Raw genomic sequence first — 23,830 nt, forward strand, 5'->3', positions numbered from 1 at the left:
CACTGCAGTCCTGTCACTTCCTCTTCATGAAGAGGCGCGGCACACAAGGAGGAACCACACACGGAGTCACCCACCGATTCTGGTAAGTAATCGGTGGGTGGCCTATTTGCGGGGGGGCTTATTTTTCATTTTTCCCTAAAAAGGGGGGGCTGTCTTATTTGATGGCCCTGCCTTATCATCGGGGAAACACGGTATTGGTATTTAAACTTCAGTGGGGACAGGTTTGACTAAAGTTTCCTGTCACTTCCTGTTGTCTCTTGGACGGAAAGTGAGGGTAAACCTTTCAAGCAAAAATATAGACTGAAGTAAAACCATGCAGTGTCTCTATAACTACACAACTATATGTATAGAATATGAAAAATATGTTTCTGTTCAGATGAATCTGTATGCCTACTTCTGAAAGACTGTTATAGTTTAACATACTCAAAACCAACAATAAAATATAGTTTATAGGGTTTTAAAAAGTTACCTGTGTCTCCTCTGTCCAGTAAAACCAACGATCCAGATGAACCTTCTAATAATCCACACAAACACTCTAGAGTTTCTGCATTTGCCAAGTTTATTTCATCCAGCATAATCCACTCTCCTTTTTTTATAGCTTGAGCTAGTGTGCCCTAAATGAAAAAAAAAAAAATGCTGTTGTCAGTATATGAAAAAATGCAACTCTTTATTAACCAATCATACTTGCAACAACAAAGCAAAAGGTTAAAAAAAAAAAAAAAACTATAACAACTCCCATAGCTAATCATCAGTTCATTGCCATCTACCCAAGGTAACCTAAGCAAAGACAGTCTACGCTGGTTATGAGAATTTGAGAAAACAAAGTTGATAAATAAAACCCTCAATACTTAAAGGTCCTAGAGAGATAAAGTTACCTTTTATAAGGTTTTATGCAGAATTGAACTACAATAGTCAAAAAAAAACTGCAAGTGGACTGGGTCTTTATTACACAAGACAAATGGTTAGGCCTCGTTTGCAATAACGTAACTTCGCATGCACATACCATGGCATATCTTGCTATACCTTGAAGCACACAAGAGTTGACTCACACCAGTCTGGCCAATGAAGATGGTTAAGGACCCAAAACCCAGAAAAGGATCAGGTGGAGTCAGGGAGCATAGTTTGCCTCTGCTTTAAAATACCGTATTTTCCGGCGTATAAGACGACTTTTTAACCCCAAAAAATCTGTGTCAAAGTCGGGGGTCGTCTTATACGCAGGGTACTTACCAATCCCCTGAACGGGGAGAAGATCCGAGCTCGGGTTAGCCAGAGTCAGCCGTCAGAGAGCTTCAGGGACGCTGTGAGCCATGCGGTATAGATTTCTATGCGTGTTATAGAATATTGTGATTTTAAAATCAGCCACTAGGTGGCGCTGTGTGACTACTTTACATAGAAGGGTAGACAGTTCTATTATTTAAAGTAAAAATTTTCTTTGTTACTGTTTTTTTTTTTTAAGTGCAACAAACTCTATATTTTAACTGGAAAAGCTGGGGGTCGTCTTATGCGCCCAGTCGTCTTATACGCCGGAAAATACGGTAGATTTGTGACCCTGGATATTAAATTGCACTATGTAAACATTTTTTTGTTTAAACGGGGGGTGGGGGGTATATTTATAAATTATTTTCCGGTCAATGCAACTGAAAGTTCGCCGTCAGTGTTCAAATCTCTACAATTCTGGTTTCAGTGCATAGAAAAAAAATGACTTGTTATACAAACTAGTGACCAATTGTCAAGTGCACAACAGTCACAATAGGAAAAGCAATCTGTTTTGAGGAATATTATAGATTAAATTAGGGCGAATTGACAGGAGAAATGCACCCATAGGTAAATAAATAAATTATTTAGGTATTTAGCTTTAGAAATAGCATTAGTGAAAATGTGAAATGCAGTATGTCTTATGACGAAGCAACAAAGTTAACAATACATACGGCTGTAGGTCTTTTACAACCACACAGCCCTAAGGCATGTACTATTTTTTTCCATTTTCGCTTGCATTCCCCCTTTTATGACCATCACATATCCAATTTCTTTTAATTATTCTTTACTGTATTCAAATGCAACATGAAGTTGAAGTGACAATTAAAAATGGGTATCTCGGGGGAAAATAAGGAAAACAACCACACATCTTGAAACAAAAACAGTTTTTTGTCTTTACGGAAAAATTGTTCTATAGTTGTTTGCTCCATTTTTCTCAGAGGGGCATTTTCTATCTCATTTAATGTTGAACCAGGAACCCTGGTTTTAACCCTGTCTTGTGTGTGTGCGATTTTAAATGGGCAGTTCAAGGAGCTCTCACAGACTTGGCTTAGGGGACTGGCGGTCAAGTTAAGCAAAAAAAAATATACTTTTGAGTATTAATTTTTGCTAAAACTGAACTATATCAGTTTCTAAGGCCAAAAGCCTGCCTTTTCACTATACATCAATATATACATTAATATTATGTTTATTAAAAAGTCACATTTCTAGTGTTTAGTGCTCATGTTTTTATTAACATATATCAGGTACATTTTGAAGGCATGGCTTAATGAAGATCTAATATTTGTCTGCTCAAATAAGTTGAAAAAACATTACTTTCCATAAGGTGTGTCAATGCTTAGTCCTCATTTTATACTGGGAGGTCAAGCAGATTTATATTATATGGTTTAGGGAACACCTACATTAAATAAGCCAATGACAAACATGCCCTTACAACCATGTGCATCTACATGCCTCTTCTGAGATGCATAAAAAAAGAATTAAAAGAAAAAAAAACACAAATCCCTACAGAACTTGTTGTGCAAATAGTTATAGCCAGTTAATCTATTAAAAAAACATACTTCTACAAAGGCAAATAGTACAGCATTTTCAGTCATCCTCATTTGCTGCTGGGCTTGATTTAGACGTAAGGAATAAGTTTCCCATCTTTTTTTCAGCAAGTACTCTAGAATAAGAGAAGTGGTTAAGTTTGAGATTAAGCAATCTGTTTATTTAGTTTGTTAGCACAAAACAACCAAAAGGACCCCTCACTGGTTTGTTTACCCACCACTAAAACATTAGGTATCAGATCATCCCATACAATTTTTTTTTTTTTTTTTTGCTTGGGGACAAATATCAGAACAGTTTTTTCCAGAGGTACTGCAAAAATTCAAGGACAAAGAATATGTCACCCTGTTCTGAGGCACTAGGCTCAATACAGGAGCTGCCTTATTATGAAGAGAAATTGTTTTGAGCTTTTGTTTTATTTGAACAAAGCCAGGCATACCTTTATACCAACTTTTGCTTTATTCATCCTAGACCAGGCCCAATATTGAACTATGCTGAACTCCCAGAGCAGCTTGCTTACCCCCAAGATGCAGAGCTGCACTGCCCTCCAGCACTTACAGTCCTATGCACTTGGTCATTTATCAAAACTTGCCATTGTAGTAAATAGGGATACAATGCACAAGTGTGCCATAAAAAATTATTTTCTTTGGATAATAAATACATCTAAAACTTTAAACTGACAGAACATTTTTTTATTATCATTGGTAAATATTTAACCATTTAAAGAAAACACACTGTAATCAAACTACATATCGCTTGCTCTAATTAGCAATTCTTTCTCCTACCTGACTCTGCACCTTGAACCTTAGTCATTGCATTTTTCACAACATGTTGCATTAATTTTAGCAGATCTTGCCACCTTTTCTGCTTATAGCATGTCTGTATGTGACCCAGGAAAGTTTTGTTCTGCTTCCTAGAGAATGTCTGAGTAAAAAGTTCTTCAAAGTCTTCCCGCAGTGGAAGCCATATCAGTTTATGATCTACAGGCTTGTAACTAAAAATGTAAACAAAGAAAGGGAGGCATTGTTCAATACATGGAAATGATCACTGGTTTCTACAACTGGATAACTTCAAATGGAAATCATTACAAAACACAGGGGCTGAGAAAAATACAGAGATTGACAGTTTCTATAGCTCTTGCAATAAAGGTACTTTATAGGGGATATGCCTATAGGGAACATAAATGGCATTTTGGGGAATACAGATGAACATCAAACATGTTTGGCCCTGTTTTTGGTCTTCCTTCTATCTGCAAACATTTGAGCACCTTCTTTATGTCGATTGAATTAAATGTCATTAACTGAAAGATTTATATATCAGCATATTGCTGTTCATCTTAATACCAGTTAAGCTTAAAGTAGTGTAGCCTATTACTTACCCGCCTAAGAGATCTGCTGTATCACTCTGCTGGTTCATATTAACAATACGAAGGCGCTGACCTGCATATGAACAATGGCAAAACAACAAAAGAGAATACATAAGCCTACTTGCAATGACTAAATACAATTAAAATAGAGCTAAGTTTCTAAATGTGAAGTTAAATCCAATTTACTAAAACATAATTAGAAACTCTGTTGCGATAGTTCTATGGCTGTGGCTTTTATCTTTGGGCACAAGTGTACCAGGTTCAAATCCCAGCCAGGTATGTTAACTGCACGGAGTTATCTTAACGCAAGAGTTAAGTCTTAATGAAAGAACTACAACATTTTAAGCATTTTCCATTAAACTTTCCAGTAAATTAAATCTAGCACCTGAACTCACTGCACACATTACCTGCAACATGGGCAAGATATTGGACTGTGGAGGTTTTGCCAGTACCAGTTTCTCCCACCAACAAAACAGGCTCTCCTTTATTGACACACACTGCAATCTGTTCAATCAATATAGTGGATGGTCGTGTGGTAGCAAATGTGAACTTCTCCCTGTATACAAAACAAATGCACTAAATATAACACTGAAGCTTGTATATGAAGAATTGCTGAATTGGACCTGAAATATTCAAAAACATGCAAAACACTATATAAATTATAGAGAGAAAGACACAGACATGTGTTAAACTAGTAGAATAATGGTCCACCAAGAGAGCAACCTGTCTGTATTTACAGGAAATGTAGGTTGCCTAGCCTGAAGTGTGAATTGACATAATGGTAAAGAGAGAGGTAAAAAAAAAAAAAGACAGGCTTTTATAGGCAAAGTGCCTATAAAAGCCTGTATTTTCTATCCCTCTCTCTACCACATGTGTAAAACACTTAGTCAAGCTCTCAGAAAGCAAAACATATAATGAAAATGTATATAAGCTAACAGTACTTTAAGAAACATTGTATATGAATAAACGGAAAACACTCTGAAAATGTTTTTACACAAAATCAATGTTTTTCTTACTGGGTTCAACTGCAAAAGTGTGCAAATGCTGAATAAACCTTTAAAGAGTATATGAGTTTATAAATAACTTTCACGTGCTGTTTTGGAAATATTAGAACATTTAGAACATTAGAAATGGAGATAAAATATCCAGGCAGCTGCCCAGAAGTTATCTGCCCATGGTCTAAAATTTCCCCTCACCTCCTGCACTTATAAACTCTAAAATGTAAGATGGTAACATGGCAAACAGAAGAATGAATTTCCATAACAAGAACAAAAAGAATACTCCCTTACCATTTTTGGTTATTTACACTATTTAAAAACTTCACAAAAAACAATTTGTTTGCGGACTAGCATCAGGAGATTGATACAGTGTTCAGATGTGTAAGGCAAATTGTTTGCTAAACCACAATGTTTCTGCATTTGGCAACACTATCTCTCTACCATTTTTGACATACACTGCCCCTTCTCTACATCACAGCAGCCTCTGTAATCCAAGTTATGAGTAACTACTTGTCTGAAACAGCAAACACAGCTCTAGAGACAATTGGTAGGCATGCTGTAAAGAATACAAAAGTAATGCAGAAAGACCTAACATTTACTAAACCACTGTGAGTGTAAATGTTAATGATCAGAACACCAAAAACAATGTACCTATGTAGACGAATAGTATCAGTTTGTTTTCTAAGCATCTCCACTCTTCCAACGGATACATCCAACTCCCGGACAGCAATTTCTGGCTTATAAAGCTGGCAGTAAAATTCTACCTATAAAAAATCCATTCATTATTATTATGATCAACCAGCTAAGCTAGGACGTGGTACAGAGTGAATAAAATACTGAAACACAGCTCTTTGGGAACTCAAAAATATGTTTATTCACGGATAGATCAATAATATAAATTTACATGATAGGATTGATCATTCAAACTTAAGCCCATACTTAGATTACTTTACAATGTACAGAGAAAGCACAACCTCTTTAACCTTCCTATATACTTTTTCCTATATACTTCCTATATACTTTTCCAGTTAAAATATAGTTTGTTGCACTTAAAAAAACAAACAAACAGTAACAAAGAAAATATTTACTTTAAATAATAGGATTGTCTACCCTTCTATGTAAAGTAGTCACACAGCTCCACCTAGTGGCTGTTTTTTAAATCACAATATTCTATAACAAGCATATAAATCTATACCGCATGGCTCACACCGTTCCCGAAGCTCTCTGACGGCTGACTCTGGCTAACCCGAGCTCGGATCTTCTCCCCGTTAAGGGGATTGGTAAGTACCCGGCGTATAAGACGACCCCCGACTTGGAACAGTTTTTTCGGGGTTAAAAAGTCGTCCTATACGCCGGAAAATACGCTACTTAGCTTACCGTTACTATCCATAATGTTAACGGGCCGGTTTTGACCCGCGTCTTAAATCAGCCATAAAATACCTTCAAAAACAAATTGGTATTGGATTTTTTATCCAATTTGTTTCTTACCTCTTGGTTACTTTGTTAGGCTTCTTTATCAATGAAAAGATTGGTTTTAATATTTTTGGTGTGACCCCCTTGGCCTTTCTTTGATAGCATACCTCCCATTTGTAATTTTAATGAAATGAACCTTAAGAGAATTATATATGTAAATAAAAGCTTGTTATGTTACCAGACTATTACTGAGGGGTATTAAAACACATCTCCTAAATATTTATTTTTTTTTATGTTAATAATATTAACTATAGTAACATCTATGGTGTTACGGGTCAATTTTGACCCATATATATTTACTTCAACAAAAGGCAAAAAAAAGTTCTTTTTTCTTTCAAAAATAGAAAAGCAGAACAAGTAATATTAGAAAATGTAGATTTGCAAGGTTAAATAATCAACAACCAAATCAAGCAAATCAAACCAATAGAAATTCTTTGTGCAAGAACATGCATGTTTGTGTGTTTAGATGCATGTGTGGCAAAAAGTAAAACTATAAGTGTGTTCTTTGCATAAATATGTTTTGCAGTGGAAGCACAATGTGTTCGTCCTCCTGTCCTTAATGCTAGGGCAGACCTGACACCTCTTTCTTTTAGAATCAGGTGGATTCAATGGAGTTGTGGCTGTTTTGGTTGATGCTAAAGGCAGGGCTGGATGAGGATGCTGGCACTGATGCTCTGTGTTGTTGATGATGTTGACGGAGTGCTTGGCGAGCTCAGCAAGTGTCTGACAAAGGTTGCAGCGACTGGATCTCAGGGAACCCATTTTCTCTGCTCAATGTGCACCTTGACAAGAGAATTTCCTAGCTCCTCAAGAATCATTCTCTGCTTGTTATATTTGGTTGAGTTCCACCCCAGGTGGATGTGGGTCCACAACACAAAACACATTGTACGCTGACACATCTAAGACGTTATAAAACACAACCATTGGCAATCTCCTGCCTATTCGCTGATAAGTTTAGGTGGCAGTCAGGTTGTCCACTCCTTTGGTTTTTTTTTTAACCAGGATAAGTATAGGCTTTTTGTCAGTTCTTGATGTGTCACACTCTGGTATTTTTGGCCAATATGAAACAACAGTGGTAGTGTCTGTAAATACAAATTTTGAAAGAAGTGGAGACCTGCCCTTCACCTGCAAAATTTCAGTTGGCAGCTCAGGTTTATTTTTTCTCATTGTGCAGTCTTCCTGAGAAGTTCTTGTCCAAGGTCATAGCTGGTAAAAAAAAAACTGTCACACATGATAACGTGACCCTGCTGTCCAGTAGTCATATCGAGGACTACACATTTTCCTTGGTTTTTCTCTGAAATGCCACATGCAGATTTGCCTGTGTAAATCTGTAGATTCCACGCATAGCTTGTTTTTGCATCACAGGCTGCCCAGGTTTTCTTTCCGTATTTGCCTAATCAATGTCATTCCACATATCCCCATGGACTTTTTTACTTCAAGGTTTGTCATAGAAATTATGACTTTTTTAGCGACAATGGCATGAACAATTCAAAACATGTCTTTATGTCACTTACTCTAGTCACAGCAAATCATGTGATCCCAGGGGTGATTTTAGTGTGTGTATAATTTCAGTTTTGGCACTAATTATTGTTATATAATCTTATATTATAATCGGGTCGAAACTGACCCTAAAAAACACAAAGTTCATAATTTTTTACCACAGCATTTTATAATTTAGTGAAATTGATTATTTTTATTTTGTTTACATAGAGGATCCTGACAAAGGAAAAATACCTTGATGCAATAAAGAAATTTATGTGGTACTTATTATGGTGGTACTTTTTATTAAAAAAATTGAAACGGGACGTAAATGACGCTAAGTATATAGGAAGGTTAAAAACAATGACTTGCTGAAAACATTTTTTTTTAGACATTTACAAATAAATTATTTTTTTCAATTACCACCCATTTTTGGGGGTTTTTATTGTAATAGGTTGTGAAAGCAAAAATCTGGATCAACTCAAATATAGAATAGGTGGAATTTACTTACTTTTTGTTTAGATATATTTAATTTGCTTCCAATTATTTCAGCCATCTTCAGTCTAGTAACAGGTTTAGAAAGCATAGCAGTGAAGCAGTCAAGGGCCTGATACACAAACACAGAATTTTACAAAACATTTAAGCTTTTCCACCTTTTTATACAATAGATTACAGTTGTACTGTTATTCATTCACCAATTTTTTGTACCTCGTAGAATATATTCAAAGCTGTATTTGCTGATGAGCAGTCAAAGTTATATGCAATTCTGTTACACCATTTCAATAAATCTCTAAAAAAAAAAAAAAAACAACAGTATAAGCAAAAAAGTGACCTGCTCGTAGAAATTGAGAACCCTGTGCAAAATTAAAAAATATTGAAACAGCAATGGCTGCTGTGGTAAATATTGTCAAGACAAACATACGCAAGTGTAAATATTTAAAAGCACTTACAAATTAGGAGATTTTATCCTTCAGGTATTACTTTTTTTTTTTTTTACTGTTTTGTTTCAAAGGAAAAGTATTCAAGCTTTAATGGTCTGCGGGTTTTTAAACAAAATTAAGACATGGTCCAACAAAAGTAATGTTTTCTTATAACTTATTTTTATGCCCCATGTTATAAAGTTACTTTCATGTTATCCAGTGGTGGCCTTTTTGCAGTAAATGAACTGAAGCGTGAATGAGAACACGATTACCTTAGTGATAACCCTCTTCCTTCAAGACTTGATTTTTTGTCTTCTGCCTTTTGGCCTTCAGGTAAGGATGTCTGAAAAGAACTATCAGAGTGAAGGATAGACAATGTTTGATGCTTATTTCCAGTAAGTTGAATGTATATGTCTAGCAATCGATCAGCAACTAAATCCAAGTTGGGATGAAGCTTTTGAAGCACCTAAAATAAAAGATATCCATCAATGAATTAATGGTTAACATTTTCAGCAAGTTTTTATTTCATGTGTATGCAATAAGTAAACAGTAATTTTCATTTAGACTTAGTTAAAAGTGTTATCCCAACTTCTTAATCTCGTGCAAATTTACATTTGTTGAAGTCTTGAAAGAAACCTTCACATCCAGTTCGGAAGTGTTAAACAAAGAGCCTAAGATTGATGATCCCCTTTTTGGGAAGTCTCATACTCAGTATTGCAGTAAAAGCAGTCTTTTTAAACTGCCAACAGTCGGCATTTATGATCTGCACTTATCATTTGCAAACTGGAGATAAATGGCAATTTGCTTTATTATAGCTTGCAAAAATCCTTTGCAAAAGCTTGCTGTACACATGGACTGCTCTTAAATAAGCTGCTCAAGTAAACAATGTAACCTTAAACTGAGCATATGATGTAAAATAGTTTCCACATCAATGAGTCCACCAAACATAAAAGAACCAACAAGGTGCCTTCCAGAAGAGGCCTGGGGAGAAGGGGTGGACAAAAAAGGTTGCAATTGACCAATAAATTTGGCTTCCTAGGTATCTTCACATATAATGTGTCATCAAAATCAACTCTCTGTTTGTGATATATTTTCTTAATGTGCCAATTTTGAACAGCTTATCACAACTTGTTAACAGCAAATACAAAAAAAAAATTAAGATTACTTGTACCCAACTGCTTACTGTAAGCTAAAAAAAAGATTGCTTGAATAATGCTAAAAATTGTACTGTTGCTACCGTACCTCTTTTAATTCACTTCTGCTCATGTTATCCACTTGTATTTTCGTCCAGTATTTATCAAGCAGTGAAGCATGGCTATTTGGTGGTCTGTACCAAGAGCCAGAACTAGAGCTTAGCAACCTAAAAAACAAACAAACAAAACACAACAATAAATACATAGATTATAAAATAGTTTTTTGTTATATACACAAATACATGGAGAAACTGGTTTCCCATTTTACCAGTAGATAAAATTCCTTCATCATCATTTGGTTAATCTTTGAACTATTTTAGCCTGGGTCTACATAGACGTTTTTAAAAACGCATGTAAGCGTTCCTACTGTGTTTATCTGCACTTTTTTAGCGTTTTAAAGCTTGCCTTTAAAGACACTGGAAACTGTCTATGTCGTGTTTTCCCGCGTTGACCCCGCGTTTTAATTTTTTTAAACGTTGCAAGCAACGTTATAGATAACGCCCGTAAACGTGCCTCAAGTAAACGTCCTGGTGTAGATTAGCCTATTGAAATGCATGGGAATTTCAAACATGGCCTTTTAAAGCCTCAGGTTAAACGCTGGGGAAAACGTCCGTGTAGACTAAGCCTTAAAGAACTCATGTGGCTTTATGGCACTGACATGAGCCCTTACCAACTCTGTAAATCTAAGTATAGAAAAAATCCAGTATTACTAAAAAAAAAAAAAAAAAAAAACGGGGAAACCCTATTTCAAGGTGCACCGTTTTCTTACAAACTTTCATTCAGCCTTATTCTAAGCCTTCATCCTACACAGAATGACCTACAATTTGTCACACCTGGAGATACCAAATGACAATTGGACAAACATGTTATTTCATTATAACCTATTTTACATTTCCCACGTCATGTAAACACAAATGCTTCTAATAAGATCAATCTGTGATTAATATTGGTAGTAGTATATTTCATTTGAATGTCACATGGCAGTAGTTTGTGCATGAATCTTTGAGTATCCGGTATCTCAATATTGGGGTGCCATGCTATGTTTATTTTATATTTGCTTAAATATGCAAATATGTTGTTCAATAGATGTAATGTTTATTTCATAAATATGGCGCAAAAATTTTGCCTTTGTTGCTGGTGTTTTTAAATGCAATGGGTAAACCCTTGTTTATTGAATAAGGTTGATTTTTCTTTATCTGGAGGGTGTTGTTCAAAATTGGGATGTCTGCACCCTTAAAAACTCATTTTCCCTCTCCTTTAAATGCTGGTAATATTGGTAATTTTATGTTTCCAATCCAAACTTGGATGTATCAGATAATATGACATAAAACAGTATGCACTGTTCTATATTAGTAAATAAGTGAAATCAATATTGATTATGCAAAATAACTTAAAAAGTAAAATAAATATAAAAATTACCTTCTGGTGGCAAACAGCTGGAAACCTGGAGCCACTTTTATGCAGTCACCTCTTCCAGGAACTAGCAATTCACCATTTTCCAAAACAGGAATTAACACTGATATCTATATGCATATAGAAATAAAATTAAAAAGTGTAATGTTAAAAGATTTAGGGGAACTAGTCTTAGCTTCTCCCTTAAGACTTGATATATATGTGTGTGTGCGCGCACATTTAGAATGATCTGTAATGATTAACCTACAGAGAATTTTGTTTGAAGGCTCTAATATATTTATTGAGAACAACTTTACAAATTTATACTAACTTTGTTTTTTTTGAATTTTAAGAGCTCTCATCAAGTGCTCAGACCATTGAAAACACATCATTAAAAACCCATTATTATGGTCTGAGATTATTGGTCATTATCATCTTAGATAAAAGAAAAAGTCTAAAAGGGGGGGGGGATCAATCTAAGCAGAGATGATCAATGTCCTCCCCTATGGAAAAGGAGAAAAGGGAGCCCCATACTCTCTTACACCACCACCCTCCAACCCACAACCACCACCTAAATTTTACCTGAGCCCTGTCCAATTCACAAATTTACTGTGATTCAAACAAAAATGGAAATCGGAGTGTCTTGGCTGCCTTCCATAAACCTATTTCTAATCTACAGACAATGGTGCAACATAGACAGGCTAAATGTTTCCTGTTGTTACTGGATAAAATATAAATACAAAATAATCATGCTTTAAAAAGTACAATTATCCAAAAATATTTTACCTAACCAAAATACTTTATCATTTTGTTTTGAACACTGCCATGTTAAATATGCTTTAAAGTGGAACAGCATCCATAATGATGCAGAAAAAGCAATAACCACTGCATGACACAGACAGAAAGACAGTTAAAAAGAAAGTTAAAGGATTTAAACTTTTCCTTTGCAATGGCAAACATTTAGTTGATCCTAATGTTTCATTTTGATTAACATGTATGCAGAAAAATGCATTCCCTAATTTGATATGTAATATATCTAATTTAAACATTTATCTCCCCTAAACACCTTTACAAATGCAACCACTACATACCACATCCAAAGGTGCATAATCAATATCCTCAAGCAAAATCCAATGGCCATGGGAAACAGCTTGTGTTAATGTCCCGGGCTGCCACACAAACTCTCCTGGAATGTCTGTGCAGCGATACATTCCGAGCAACATCTAAGAAACAAACATAATGCCTTAACAAACTTCCAGCAAAAATCAAGCTGTGAGCACAGCAAAAGAGCAGGTTGCACAATAAAGCACAATCTTAAGTTTAACACATACTAAAATAAAAGCTACAATTATCATCTCATTTTTACCTTACTGTCAGTCTGATCTCCAAGCTGAACTTTGAATATGTCGGGTGGTTTCAAACGCCCAGTCAGAGTGGCCAGATGCTCAATCAAAGCAGTTTTTCCACAACCTATGGGTCCTTCAAGGAGAACAGCTTTTCTATAGGAAACTGCCTGAGCAAGACTTTGAAGACTACGGCAAGTAGACTCAACCAATATAAGTGGACTGTTACACATTTCCTACAATACAAAAGGATATAAAAAACAATATTAAATACAAAAACAAAACAATAAGGTTGATAAAGAAAGTCAATTTAGAATCTACAAAATTTCAAGTGTAAGAAAATCAAGGACCATCTTCTTTAAAAATTAAGGTGTTGTGTATAGGACATAATAAAAAAAACATATGGTCCTTAGCAGGTCCTACAATTAGAAAATTTTACATTAAACAAACTACGACACATGACATATTACAATGAATCATTTTCCAAAGTCTAGGTCGAAATACAGTGGGCCTGATGCATCAAAGCTCCACAAGGCTGGAGAGGATACCCTTACATCAGTAAAGCTGGGTGATCCAGCAAACCTGGAATGGATCTGGTCCAGGATTCAAAACATTTGCTAGCAAATGACTTTGAAGAAATTCATTTCAGGTTTGCTGGATCACCCCTGCTTCACTGATGAAAGTGTATCCTCTTCAGCCTTGCAGGTCTTTGTTAAACCAGTTTGTGAAAAATTAGCCACTGCAGGACTTGTCTGCTTCTGAAATGAATGATTGATTTGCGGTTATGACAACTTATTGGTTTTAGTAGCCTGAGGCACCAACATGATATTTGTATGCAAATAAGGACTTCAGACTTGACTCGGGCTGCCCTGGTCTCGATACATGCTTCTTGTCAGTGGCCCAGACTAACAGCATAACAGTCAAACATTTTAACCAATAGGCTAGAAATAGAAGCCCTGTACATTTTATAAACACATTTCTTTAAGGTATACAATGACATGAGAAAACAGTGGTTTAATGATTGGGCGACTTTTGTCTGCATCTTCAACTGTATGTTAACATTTAAGCAGCGTCGGTTATGCTCCTGGGAAGGACTACAATGGTATACTGTACTTTTAGCAATAGGTAGAAAAGTTGCAATCATCCTTACTTACTTGCTGTCTATTCTTTACATTTTTTTTTGGAAGTGTTATTCCACAAACGGGCACAACCCGTGAACAGAGATCACTGGACACAATTTGACCCTGTGTGTACTGTTGGCTTTTGTTGTTACACCACAAGGTCTTTTCCATGTTCGTCACTAAAAGGCTCTGTTCAATATTCTGATTGTGTAGCTCATCCAAAAGCCTGTAACGAAGAAAGATTGTGACAGACTATTTTTCTCCCCAAAGCATACACATAATGCAGTCACTACAACAAATCTACTTACTGAAGTTTGAAATGCATTAGCTCATCTGTACCAAACAGTTTCTTCAGAAAGGTCTGTCTGTTCTCATCAGACATAGAAGTTACCAAAGCCAAACAGTGGGCCGTGTACCTAAAAAACAACATTTTAAGGTATAGTAAACCCAAACCATCTAATTGATCAAAAGCAAATCAAAATTGTTAGGCTAAGTACACAAGTCAGATGATTCTCATCCCATAATCGACTCAGGGCTAGTATCGGACAAGAATCATGGATCTGTCATGGCGGATCCACAAATGATTGTATAAGTGAAGGAGAGAAAGCGCAGTGGGGTGCAGCTCCATCTTTCTTCCCCATAGAGCAGAATGACGCTTTATATACATTGCTTGTTCAGTCTTTTTTCGTTGGAAAGGATTGTGAAAAGTCCTTTCCAATGACAATTATTGAACGTGTGTTAGCAGCCTTAGTAAAGTTATTCTTTGTTACTACAAAATGCAGTTTTCATAAGCTATTGGTCTGAAAATAAACATGTAAAGTCATGTACTGGTAATTTTAGCTTAGGGGAAAATGTTATTTTAGGAAGAGAGAAAGTAAAAAAAAATTACACACCATCGGACAGCTAAATCGTGGCTTTTTAGCAGCGGAACACAGACACTCCAGTCCCACATTTCCTTAAAGTAGGAGTTATCCTGTTGCAAAAATCTGTAAGCTGCTTCCATAAGGTCCCGTAGCTTCATTCGTCTTCGGCCATAGCGAACTGTGCTAGCATCACAGCTTTCCAGGAAGAGTCTTTGGAATACCGGTAAAGCGGTCTGGAAATACCGTAATGCAAATCTGATCATGGAAAGAAACATAGGTTTAAGTCAAAGGTAGAGCAAAATGTTTTATATTTTAAAATAGCTGTTTATAGTAAACCAAAGTCAGCTTGTGAAGGGAGTTGCTACATACTTTATGGAGGTCAAAGGTAAACCCATTTCAAAAATCTGGATTCATCCTTCACTGAATTTTAAACATAAAAGGTACATTACAATGTACATAATAATGTACTTTAAATACAGTCTTATCTGATTGCTTTAAAAGCCATCAAGGTGCAGAAAAAAAAATAGCGGTTACGTTTGTTTGACGGTAACATCCAATCATGGATTAAAAACTGACAGCACACAAAAATATGGCTGTGTGTAATAACCCTTAGTTGCCACTTGTAAAGATAACTTTGCAAGGCACACAAATCATGGACAGCCTACATGCCAGAACACTGCAAGATGTAATTTTGGGTTTAAAGGTTACCCAACAGTTTCATGTTTGCCTAGACTTTGATATTGAGGGTAAGGTAGTGGCATATGCATTTTTATTTTAAATTGAATTTCCATAATAAAGCACAGCTATTTTTTAAAAACTTAAAAGTGTCTTATGTAATGGTTTAGTTGTGCTTTTAAAGGCCATTAGCCAAAATGCAAGGAGGTTAGGTACAAATATTGCTTCCTAAATTTTCAGGATAGAAGTATACAACGCTACTTCCGAAAAACTGAAATATTGAAACACTACAATATTAAAAATGTATTAACAAATAATTAACCAATAAGTCAATTTTGAATAAAAACACAATGTTCTGCAATAAAAAAAACATTGTCCCTTATTTTACCCTAAGCTTTAAGCCTTGGTTTCTGTGTCCCTGTTGGAAAGATCACCCACACCTTTCCAAAACATGCTTTGACACTGTTTACAGAATAAATTCTAAAGAGTGCCAGGTGAAGTTCCCAACTAACAGGGGCTGGGGATACCACTGTACACAAAGATTTGTGGAGGATGATAAATTAAAATAAATGTATTTATTTTAAACAAAACACAGCATAAAGAATACCCCACTAAGTAATACTCACGGGAGGACATCAGGGTGACTAATAACCAATTTGCTCATTGCGACACACAACCTTTCATGAAGATCATGATTGACTTGACTCCCTGCTTTTATACTTTCTGCATTTCTTTCCAAAAGATCCAAAAGCAAAGGTCGAAGCTGACGTCCAATCAGCAGTGTGCATTCCTTGTCCAAAAGCAACTGTGCTAAAATGCTAAGCAGAGATTCTCTGTCCTGGGGAGTCCATATCTATAAAACACAAAACAAAAATATTACCAATAGTATTCATAATTTTAACATATCAAAAGCCAAGCAATTACAGCCATTTGGTGATGAGTATCAGGAGACACCCCTTGCCTAATTCATGAAAAGTTGTCCACTAGGTTTTCCTGTCATTCAAACAAAAAAAAAGCAAGAGTCCTGAGGAATATTGGAGAGTCCTTAGCAACATGAAAGTCTACCTACAGCAAACAATAGAGGAAGCAAATCAATCAAAGCAGGACATTGCCTTTCACAATTTGTGATCACCCACACCCAACTACAATTTCTTCCCATCCAGCTTAAAAAAATTTCTGAGTTGAGCACTGCATTGGGTGTGCAACATGCATGAACTCCTAGATTGTAAGCTCTTCAGGGCAGGGTCCTCTCCTCCTGTGTCACTGCCTGTCATTTGCAACAATGCGATGTGTAATATGTTGGCACTATAAAAACCCTGTTTATTAATAATATTAACAATAACTTACATTGACATAGTTGCCAGTACTATCCAAAGCCTCATGACAGGAAGACTTGACAGGGTCATGGAAAGGTGCCTAACTGATCACCAGGGGGGCAGCCAGAGACCACAATTAAGGTAAACAGATTACATTATGGAGGAGACACATTACAAAACTTCTAGTATCAAGGTCTGAGAAAACCCTAGCAGCCTGTGAAAGCATAAAATCTCACCACCCATGTGTAGGTGTGCGAGCAGAAATCTCTAAACAATAAAACAAAAACAAAAAAAATCAACAGGAGCGCAATGCTATACCTACCTTACGTATGCCAGGATGCTCTTGGGTGCATCCCGGGCATGCGCAGTTGCTGATCTAACGCAAGTTTTCTTTATCCTACGTCACCTGATCTCGCGCCTGGGTCAGGTGACGTAGGATGAAGAACCAGGAAGAAGATGGCGGCGCCGATGCAAGACACCCTCAGATGGATCGCACTGCCCTGCGGGATTGAAAGTGTATTTTTTTTTTTGGGCGCTTTTCAGTTTAGTTCCTCTTTAAGTCTTGATCATCGTGGCAATTAAGACTTAACAGGAGCACAGGACCTCCCAAGAGATACCTACGTCTGGCTGGTCCATCTGTGCAAGCCCTCCAAGAGGAAAGATGCCGATCTCACGCATGAACAGTGAGATGGGCTCTCCTTTTTTTTTCCCCCTTCATAACGGCTACATCACCCTATCTCGCACCTGCACAGTAACAGAGTAACTGGGTAACAGAGCAAGAGAACCGGAAGAGAAGGCAGAAATGGTGGCGCCGGGAGCTTGCTCTGCTCCAGGACGAAAAGAAATCTCAGGATGACGCTGGACGGGATCGCAAGAAGGACCAGCACCATTGAGGGATCTGCAGGATTAGAGGTAAATGTGATTTTTTTTGTCTTAGGTTTACTTCCACTTTAAGATAATGGATGTGCAAATTCATGCTAAAGACTGTTCAGTAACAACACAGGATTAACCTCAGTAACACCAGGTGTGAAAGGGAAAGTCTGCAGCAACTAAATGGAGCACAATAAAGAAATACCCACAATACTACCAGCTTACCTTTGATGAAAATAAGTACTTTCCTTGCCATCCAAAAAACCTGCAAAGATCACACCTCAAAGAAGCATTGTTTCTGAAAGACCAGTTGTTTTTTCCATACTTCATGCACATCTCAATGTTGAATCCAAAGTAAAATCTACAACTGCTCTTTCTGAACCATAAGACCTCAGACATGAGTTCTAAATGTACTGGCACCACAGTAGAGACCTAAAGCCAATCTCCCAAAAGCAGAGTAAATGCAAGGAGAAACTGTACTGCAGATCCTCTGAGAGAATTTTTTTTCAAATGTTTTTATTAAGTTTTAAACAAGGGCCACTGCAAGGTAATAATGAATGCTTAGAGCACTCCTTGCCTAAAGTGAACACCAAAAAAAGATAGTTTGGTGGCTGCAAAAGGTACACAAAAGTGTTTCCATTATTTAATACAACGTTATCGAATATGGGGTGCATAGGAATACCTGATACCTTAAAGAAGCCCCGATGGGATGAAGCCGGCTTAACCCCCAAGGTCCACAGAAAAGCACGCATTCGTAATAAGTGCTGCCAGAATGTTTGTTTTTTTTTTTAAAGGGATGGGATGACAATGTGGTATCTCAGTGAATCACTGGACAGGGAGACTCCTAGAACTAGAGGTCAGAATCCAAAATGGTGGAGTTTAATGGGGTTTACTTACAGCAAAGCACATTTAGGACCTCTATGCATCAGATGGCATCACACTGGCAACGAAAGGGACAAGGCCACAATCATAAGTTCAAGTGTTCATAGGTTGGTTTCAAAGAAACTCAACAATGTTTAGCCTTACCAAATGTAGCCTTAGTGGCAACCATAATACATACTCAAAGTACAAGGCAAGACCCCCAGTAAGCTGGACCTGAGATAACTTTCTGTCCAAAAGTGATGGCAAGCACTAAAAAGAACCCATCTATGCATGCTTTCACATTAGAATTATCCAAGTTTACCTCGGGGTAGTTGTATTTGGACTGAACTGGAGAAATGTGTATATTCCAGGTCAAAGTTATATAAACAAGGCCAAGGAACTGCTCAAAGCTAAGTCACAAGGCAACTTTTCACTCCTACTTCTCCTTGATCTTTCTTCTGCTTTTGATACTGTTATCACCTCCTTCTAATCCAAATCTTGTGCTTCATTGGTATCGGTGACACTGCTCTCGCTTGGTTTGCTTCCAATCTGTCTGACGGCTCCTTTCAAGTTTTTTTCAATGGTAATTCCTCCTCTCCCACTCTCCTCCCTGTTGGTGTTCCCCAAGGGTCAGTCCTTGGACCGGTTCTCTTTTCTCTGTACACATCCTCATTCAGTAGTCTCATTTCCTCCTTTGGTTCACAGTACCATCTGTATGCTGATGACACTATCTGTCCACCCCTGACTTGTCTTCCTCATTCCTGGATAAGGTCCCCATGTTGCCTGTCGGCCATCTCATAATGGATGTCTGACACATTTCTGAAACTCTACCTGCATAAAACAGAACTCATCATCATCCCCCCCTCAAATTCCAAATCTCCCCCCGACATATTCCTGTTAACATTGTTATTCGTCCCTCCCCTCAGGCACGTTGTCTTGGTGTCCCCTTTGATTCTGCCCTCTCATTTACCCCCCCATATTCAGAACATTTCCAGGTCCTGTCACTTTCACCTACGCAACATCTCCAAAATCTGCCCCTATCTGTCCCCAGGGACCATCAAACTCCTTGTACATGCACTACAGTAACATCCTCCTCTCTGGTATTTCACAAACCCGACTCTCTCCTCCACAATCTATCATAAACGCTGCAGGCAGACTCATCCATCCTTCCCAGCCCTCCTTTTCTGCTGCATTTCTTTGTAGTTCTCTTCACTGTTCCATTTCACCTTAGAATCAAATTAAGGCTCCTGTGCTTTGCCTTAAAATCTCTCCAAAGTTCTTGTCCCACTTACGTTTCTGACCTGGTAAAAAAATATTCCCCTAGCCGCTCTTTTTGCTCCTCCAATGACCTACTGATGACTTCCTCACTCATAACCTCATCACACGCACAGCTCAAAGACTTTTCCAGAGCTACTCCAACTCCCTGGAATGGTCATCTTCATCTTAATTGGCTTGCTTCTACTTTCTTGCTCCTTTAAAAAAAAAGCACCCAAAACAATCTTTACAAACTTGCCTACCCGTCTTCTTCTGTCTCCTAAAAACCCTCAGTACTTCCCACCACTACATATCTCAGCTCCTATTGTATGTTCCTTCCCTTACATCCTAGATTGTAAGCTCTTCTGGACAGGGTCCTCTCCTCCTCCTGTGACACTGTCTGTATTTGTCTGTCATTTGCAACCCCAATTTAATGTACAACGCTGCATAATATGTTGACGCTATATAAATATTGTTTATTAGGAATAAGAACCATAATAAATATAAATTAACAATTACGGAAATAAAACTGTTCATGAGCAGCCCTCTGGCAGATTAATTCCCTGAAGAAACCATTCCACAGACAACCTCCAATAACAGTAGGAGGTGATGTTCCTAATAAAAAAAAAAAAGGAGTCCAATATAAGATCAGTTTATGCTGCTCACTATCACTACCAATCATCATGAAGAATCCAACAACAATGACAATATCGTTTATTTTTCTGTGTAAGCATACAGGCTAATGGAAGCCAAATAAGAGGAGGAAGTGTAACCTATATTTGAATGTTCTGGGAAAACACATCACTGTGTAAATAAAACCCATCTGATAGATACTGAAAATTATCACAATATGGTCAATATATATAATAAAAATAATTTTATTAGCAATGTGTGATTTAACTGTACACCTCCTACAAAGGTTTAAAGCTGCAGAAGAATTGTAGGCATCAGGCTTGTTGGATTAAACACTGTCACAAAAGAAAAAGGTAACAACATAGAAATAAACTATTATTGCTAAAATACCTGTAAAAAAACAACTAAATGATTTATTGTGTAATGTACAGCGCTGTGTAATATGCTGGCGCTATATAAATCCTGTTTATTAATAATAATAATAATTGTTGCTTTAAGTCACTGCACACGATTACTCTATGTACATCTACAGCCCATTTGCACAACTGTCTTAGACTGACAGTACTCCCAACAAGACATAAAAGATTTATAGAAATATGTTGACCACTGGTAAATACTACAAGTTATAAGCAGTGCCTTAAAGTACATATAGAATGACTTTGAGGACACATCCACCTGTAGAGGCATCTATTAATAATAAGGATACTAAAAGATCTAGATCAGCTCTGGGTACAGGGGTAAGAGCTTCAATAAGCAGTTTTCATTGAAGTTTAAAAAGTTTGTAAGGCTTGGATATGGTGGAGAAAAGTTCAAAGCGATCAGTTTATTTTTCTAGTTGTGTCAAATAGGGAGATTAGCTTTCACTTTCCAGTCCCACAGATACAATGAGAAGTTGAGGAGCCAACCCTACAAAATGACAGCTTGTAGATGCCCCTGCTGAGGATTTCCCTACACTTGTTTGGAACAATTGTTAATGTTCAGATTTTGCATACCTGTGACAGATGACAGCAATACATAATTCACTACTCTAGAACATTAAAAATATGTTACAGCTACATACACTATAAATATATATATATATAAATATATATATATAGACTTATGGATAAAAAAAAATAGGAACTGGAAACAGATAATTCTGAAATTAAAATATCTTTAGTTGAAACTTCAAAAATTTTACAGTTGTCAACAGAATGTTAGGCAAGAGGAAAGCTTTTACTGGGGACATGTGTACCAGGGTCAAGTGGGAAATTTACTCTTAGCTATACACATGTATATGACATTCACCAAACATTAACTGCAGGCGCAATGATCAATGCCATGTATTTTACACACACCAAAACAATTCTAGTACCACACACACCGCTAAAAATCATAACCCCAAAATACAGATCACTGTATCACATTTCAGCTAATTTTCAATTCTTATATATATATATATTTTAAAAAAAATCTCAGTATTCTTCCCAAAGCTGTGAGGTGACCCCTCTATTATGGCCCAAGGATTCAAGTAACCACCCAAAAACAGCCGGGTTGTGCAACAAGCTAAGAAGGGCTAGTAGAACACCGGATATGTAACAATTGGAGCCATGACACCGAAGTCATTTTGCAAAAGCAATTAATTATTGAAAGGAATAGATAATGCTAGAAATTGATTGATTCACCAGCTAAAATCCCTGGTTACCAATAGAACCGAATAGTGGTTTTAGCTGAGCCTACAGAAGTCAGCTGGGATGATCATCCGCGATCCTGTCACCAACACAGAATTATCAAAATTTTATTAAAAAAAAAATCTCTGTAAATAATTCCCTGCGGCGACACAGACTTTCCAGTTAAAAATCATATTACAATGGGGCCGTGTCGGTTCTCTTTTGACATGTATTCTGCAGGTTGGTTGCAGAGTTGTCTGTATGATCTGTACTATTCATTTATTACTAGTCTCAGACAAGGAAAGAATGATACACCGCAGAATGCAAACAATAGATATCAAGATAAAAGCTCCATGGCCTAACTATGAGCACAGGGTTATGTGGCGAAAAAAGGATGTGTGAATTTCAGAAGTGGTGAAAAACTAGACAAAAGTTCTTTGTTTGTATCCTGGCCATCCATGCACAGGCGGGCAGACATGCTGGGCACGGAGCTGGAGAGTGCGGGAATCGGCTCCCAGCAATGCGCTCCGCAGCCCCGCTCTGCCCCCCAGGCTACACGGTATTGTTATAATGTTGTGCTGGGCGCTCCAGCCACCTGCAGCATGTGGCCAGGGGCTGCCCGCTTTTCGCTTTGTCCCGGTCTCACCTGCTTGCACAGATACTGGCTGAGCTCTCCGCCGCTTCTCTGAACAATGGTGCCGAGTCCCGACAGGCTGAGCTGGAAGTGCTCCATGTCTGGATCGGGACTGAAAGGAGGAGGCCGCCGCTCGGCCGCGTTCGCGCACTAGAAACCCCAGCACTACTCCACACGTGGGGAAGACACAAGCACAACGGACCACTTCCGGGAGCATGAAGACGTCATCACCGGTGCGACCTGTCAGGGAGTCGTCTCAGTTACATGTCATGGCCCCTGCTAGTGGCTATTGTAGTCAGAGAGGGAGAAGCAGATACCAAGGCAATGAACGCTACCAGAGAGCAAGTGCTGCAACGCGAAAACAAATTAACGTAGTGTGAAAGTTACAAGTCTATATATTTTCTTCATTTTAGCGATTTTTACAGTAGGTCATTTTAGAAATAGACATTTACCACAACACCATCAACTGCTTGACTGGAAGCGAATGGCACAAATGGCACTTTCTTTGGAAAATCAATGAGATATGGGAACCATTGATCTTTGTGTGATCATTGTCCAAGGCCCAGCCACACCGATGGACACAAACCTAGCTGGTATTACACTTTTAGAAGAAATAGAGGTTGAGGGATTTTAGGCAATAAAACAGTACATTTTACCCAAATTAACATTAAAGAGTTATTCTAGACAAAACATACCTGAACTTTGACATAGCAGAGTATACATTGTGGTTCAGAATAACAATTGTGGGGATGAATCATTTAGAAAACACAGTTGTCTTTTACCCGATGCGTTTTGCAGTGTGGCTTCCTCAAGGGAGTATAGAGACCTTGAATAACATAATATACAACGAATAAATAAATGATTATAATCTACAGCAGACAGACATATTATACTCTGAATACATAGACATTATTAAATCAATAACATAAATGAAGAAACCTGCAAACACCACTCCAACCCCTGCTACGTACAAAGCAAGCTCCTGCAA

General features: G+C 37.4%; 1 protein-coding gene across 1 annotated transcript in view; it reads right to left on the bottom strand.

Moving 5' to 3' along the window:
• MDN1 (midasin AAA ATPase 1) overlaps positions 1-23,044 on the bottom strand; it is a 98,408-nt gene extending 75,364 nt beyond the window's left edge. The window contains 18 exon segments of the mRNA XM_072408636.1: positions 470-614; positions 2,817-2,920; positions 3,588-3,796; positions 4,181-4,241; positions 4,576-4,724; positions 5,818-5,930; positions 8,630-8,725; positions 8,827-8,908; positions 9,311-9,504; positions 10,281-10,398; positions 11,651-11,754; positions 12,715-12,846; positions 12,990-13,202; positions 14,121-14,313; positions 14,396-14,503; positions 14,981-15,205; positions 16,252-16,478; positions 22,855-23,044. Of these exon segments, the coding sequence (XP_072264737.1) occupies positions 470-614; positions 2,817-2,920; positions 3,588-3,796; positions 4,181-4,241; positions 4,576-4,724; positions 5,818-5,930; positions 8,630-8,725; positions 8,827-8,908; positions 9,311-9,504; positions 10,281-10,398; positions 11,651-11,754; positions 12,715-12,846; positions 12,990-13,202; positions 14,121-14,313; positions 14,396-14,503; positions 14,981-15,205; positions 16,252-16,478; positions 22,855-22,941 (2,560 nt within the window). The 5' untranslated portion in view covers positions 22,942-23,044.
• Between the last annotated feature and the right edge of the window lie 786 nt (positions 23,045-23,830).

This window comes from Pyxicephalus adspersus, chromosome 4 (genome assembly GCF_032062135.1).
Source record: "Pyxicephalus adspersus chromosome 4, UCB_Pads_2.0, whole genome shotgun sequence".
Lineage (NCBI taxonomy): Eukaryota > Metazoa > Chordata > Amphibia > Anura > Pyxicephalidae > Pyxicephalus > Pyxicephalus adspersus.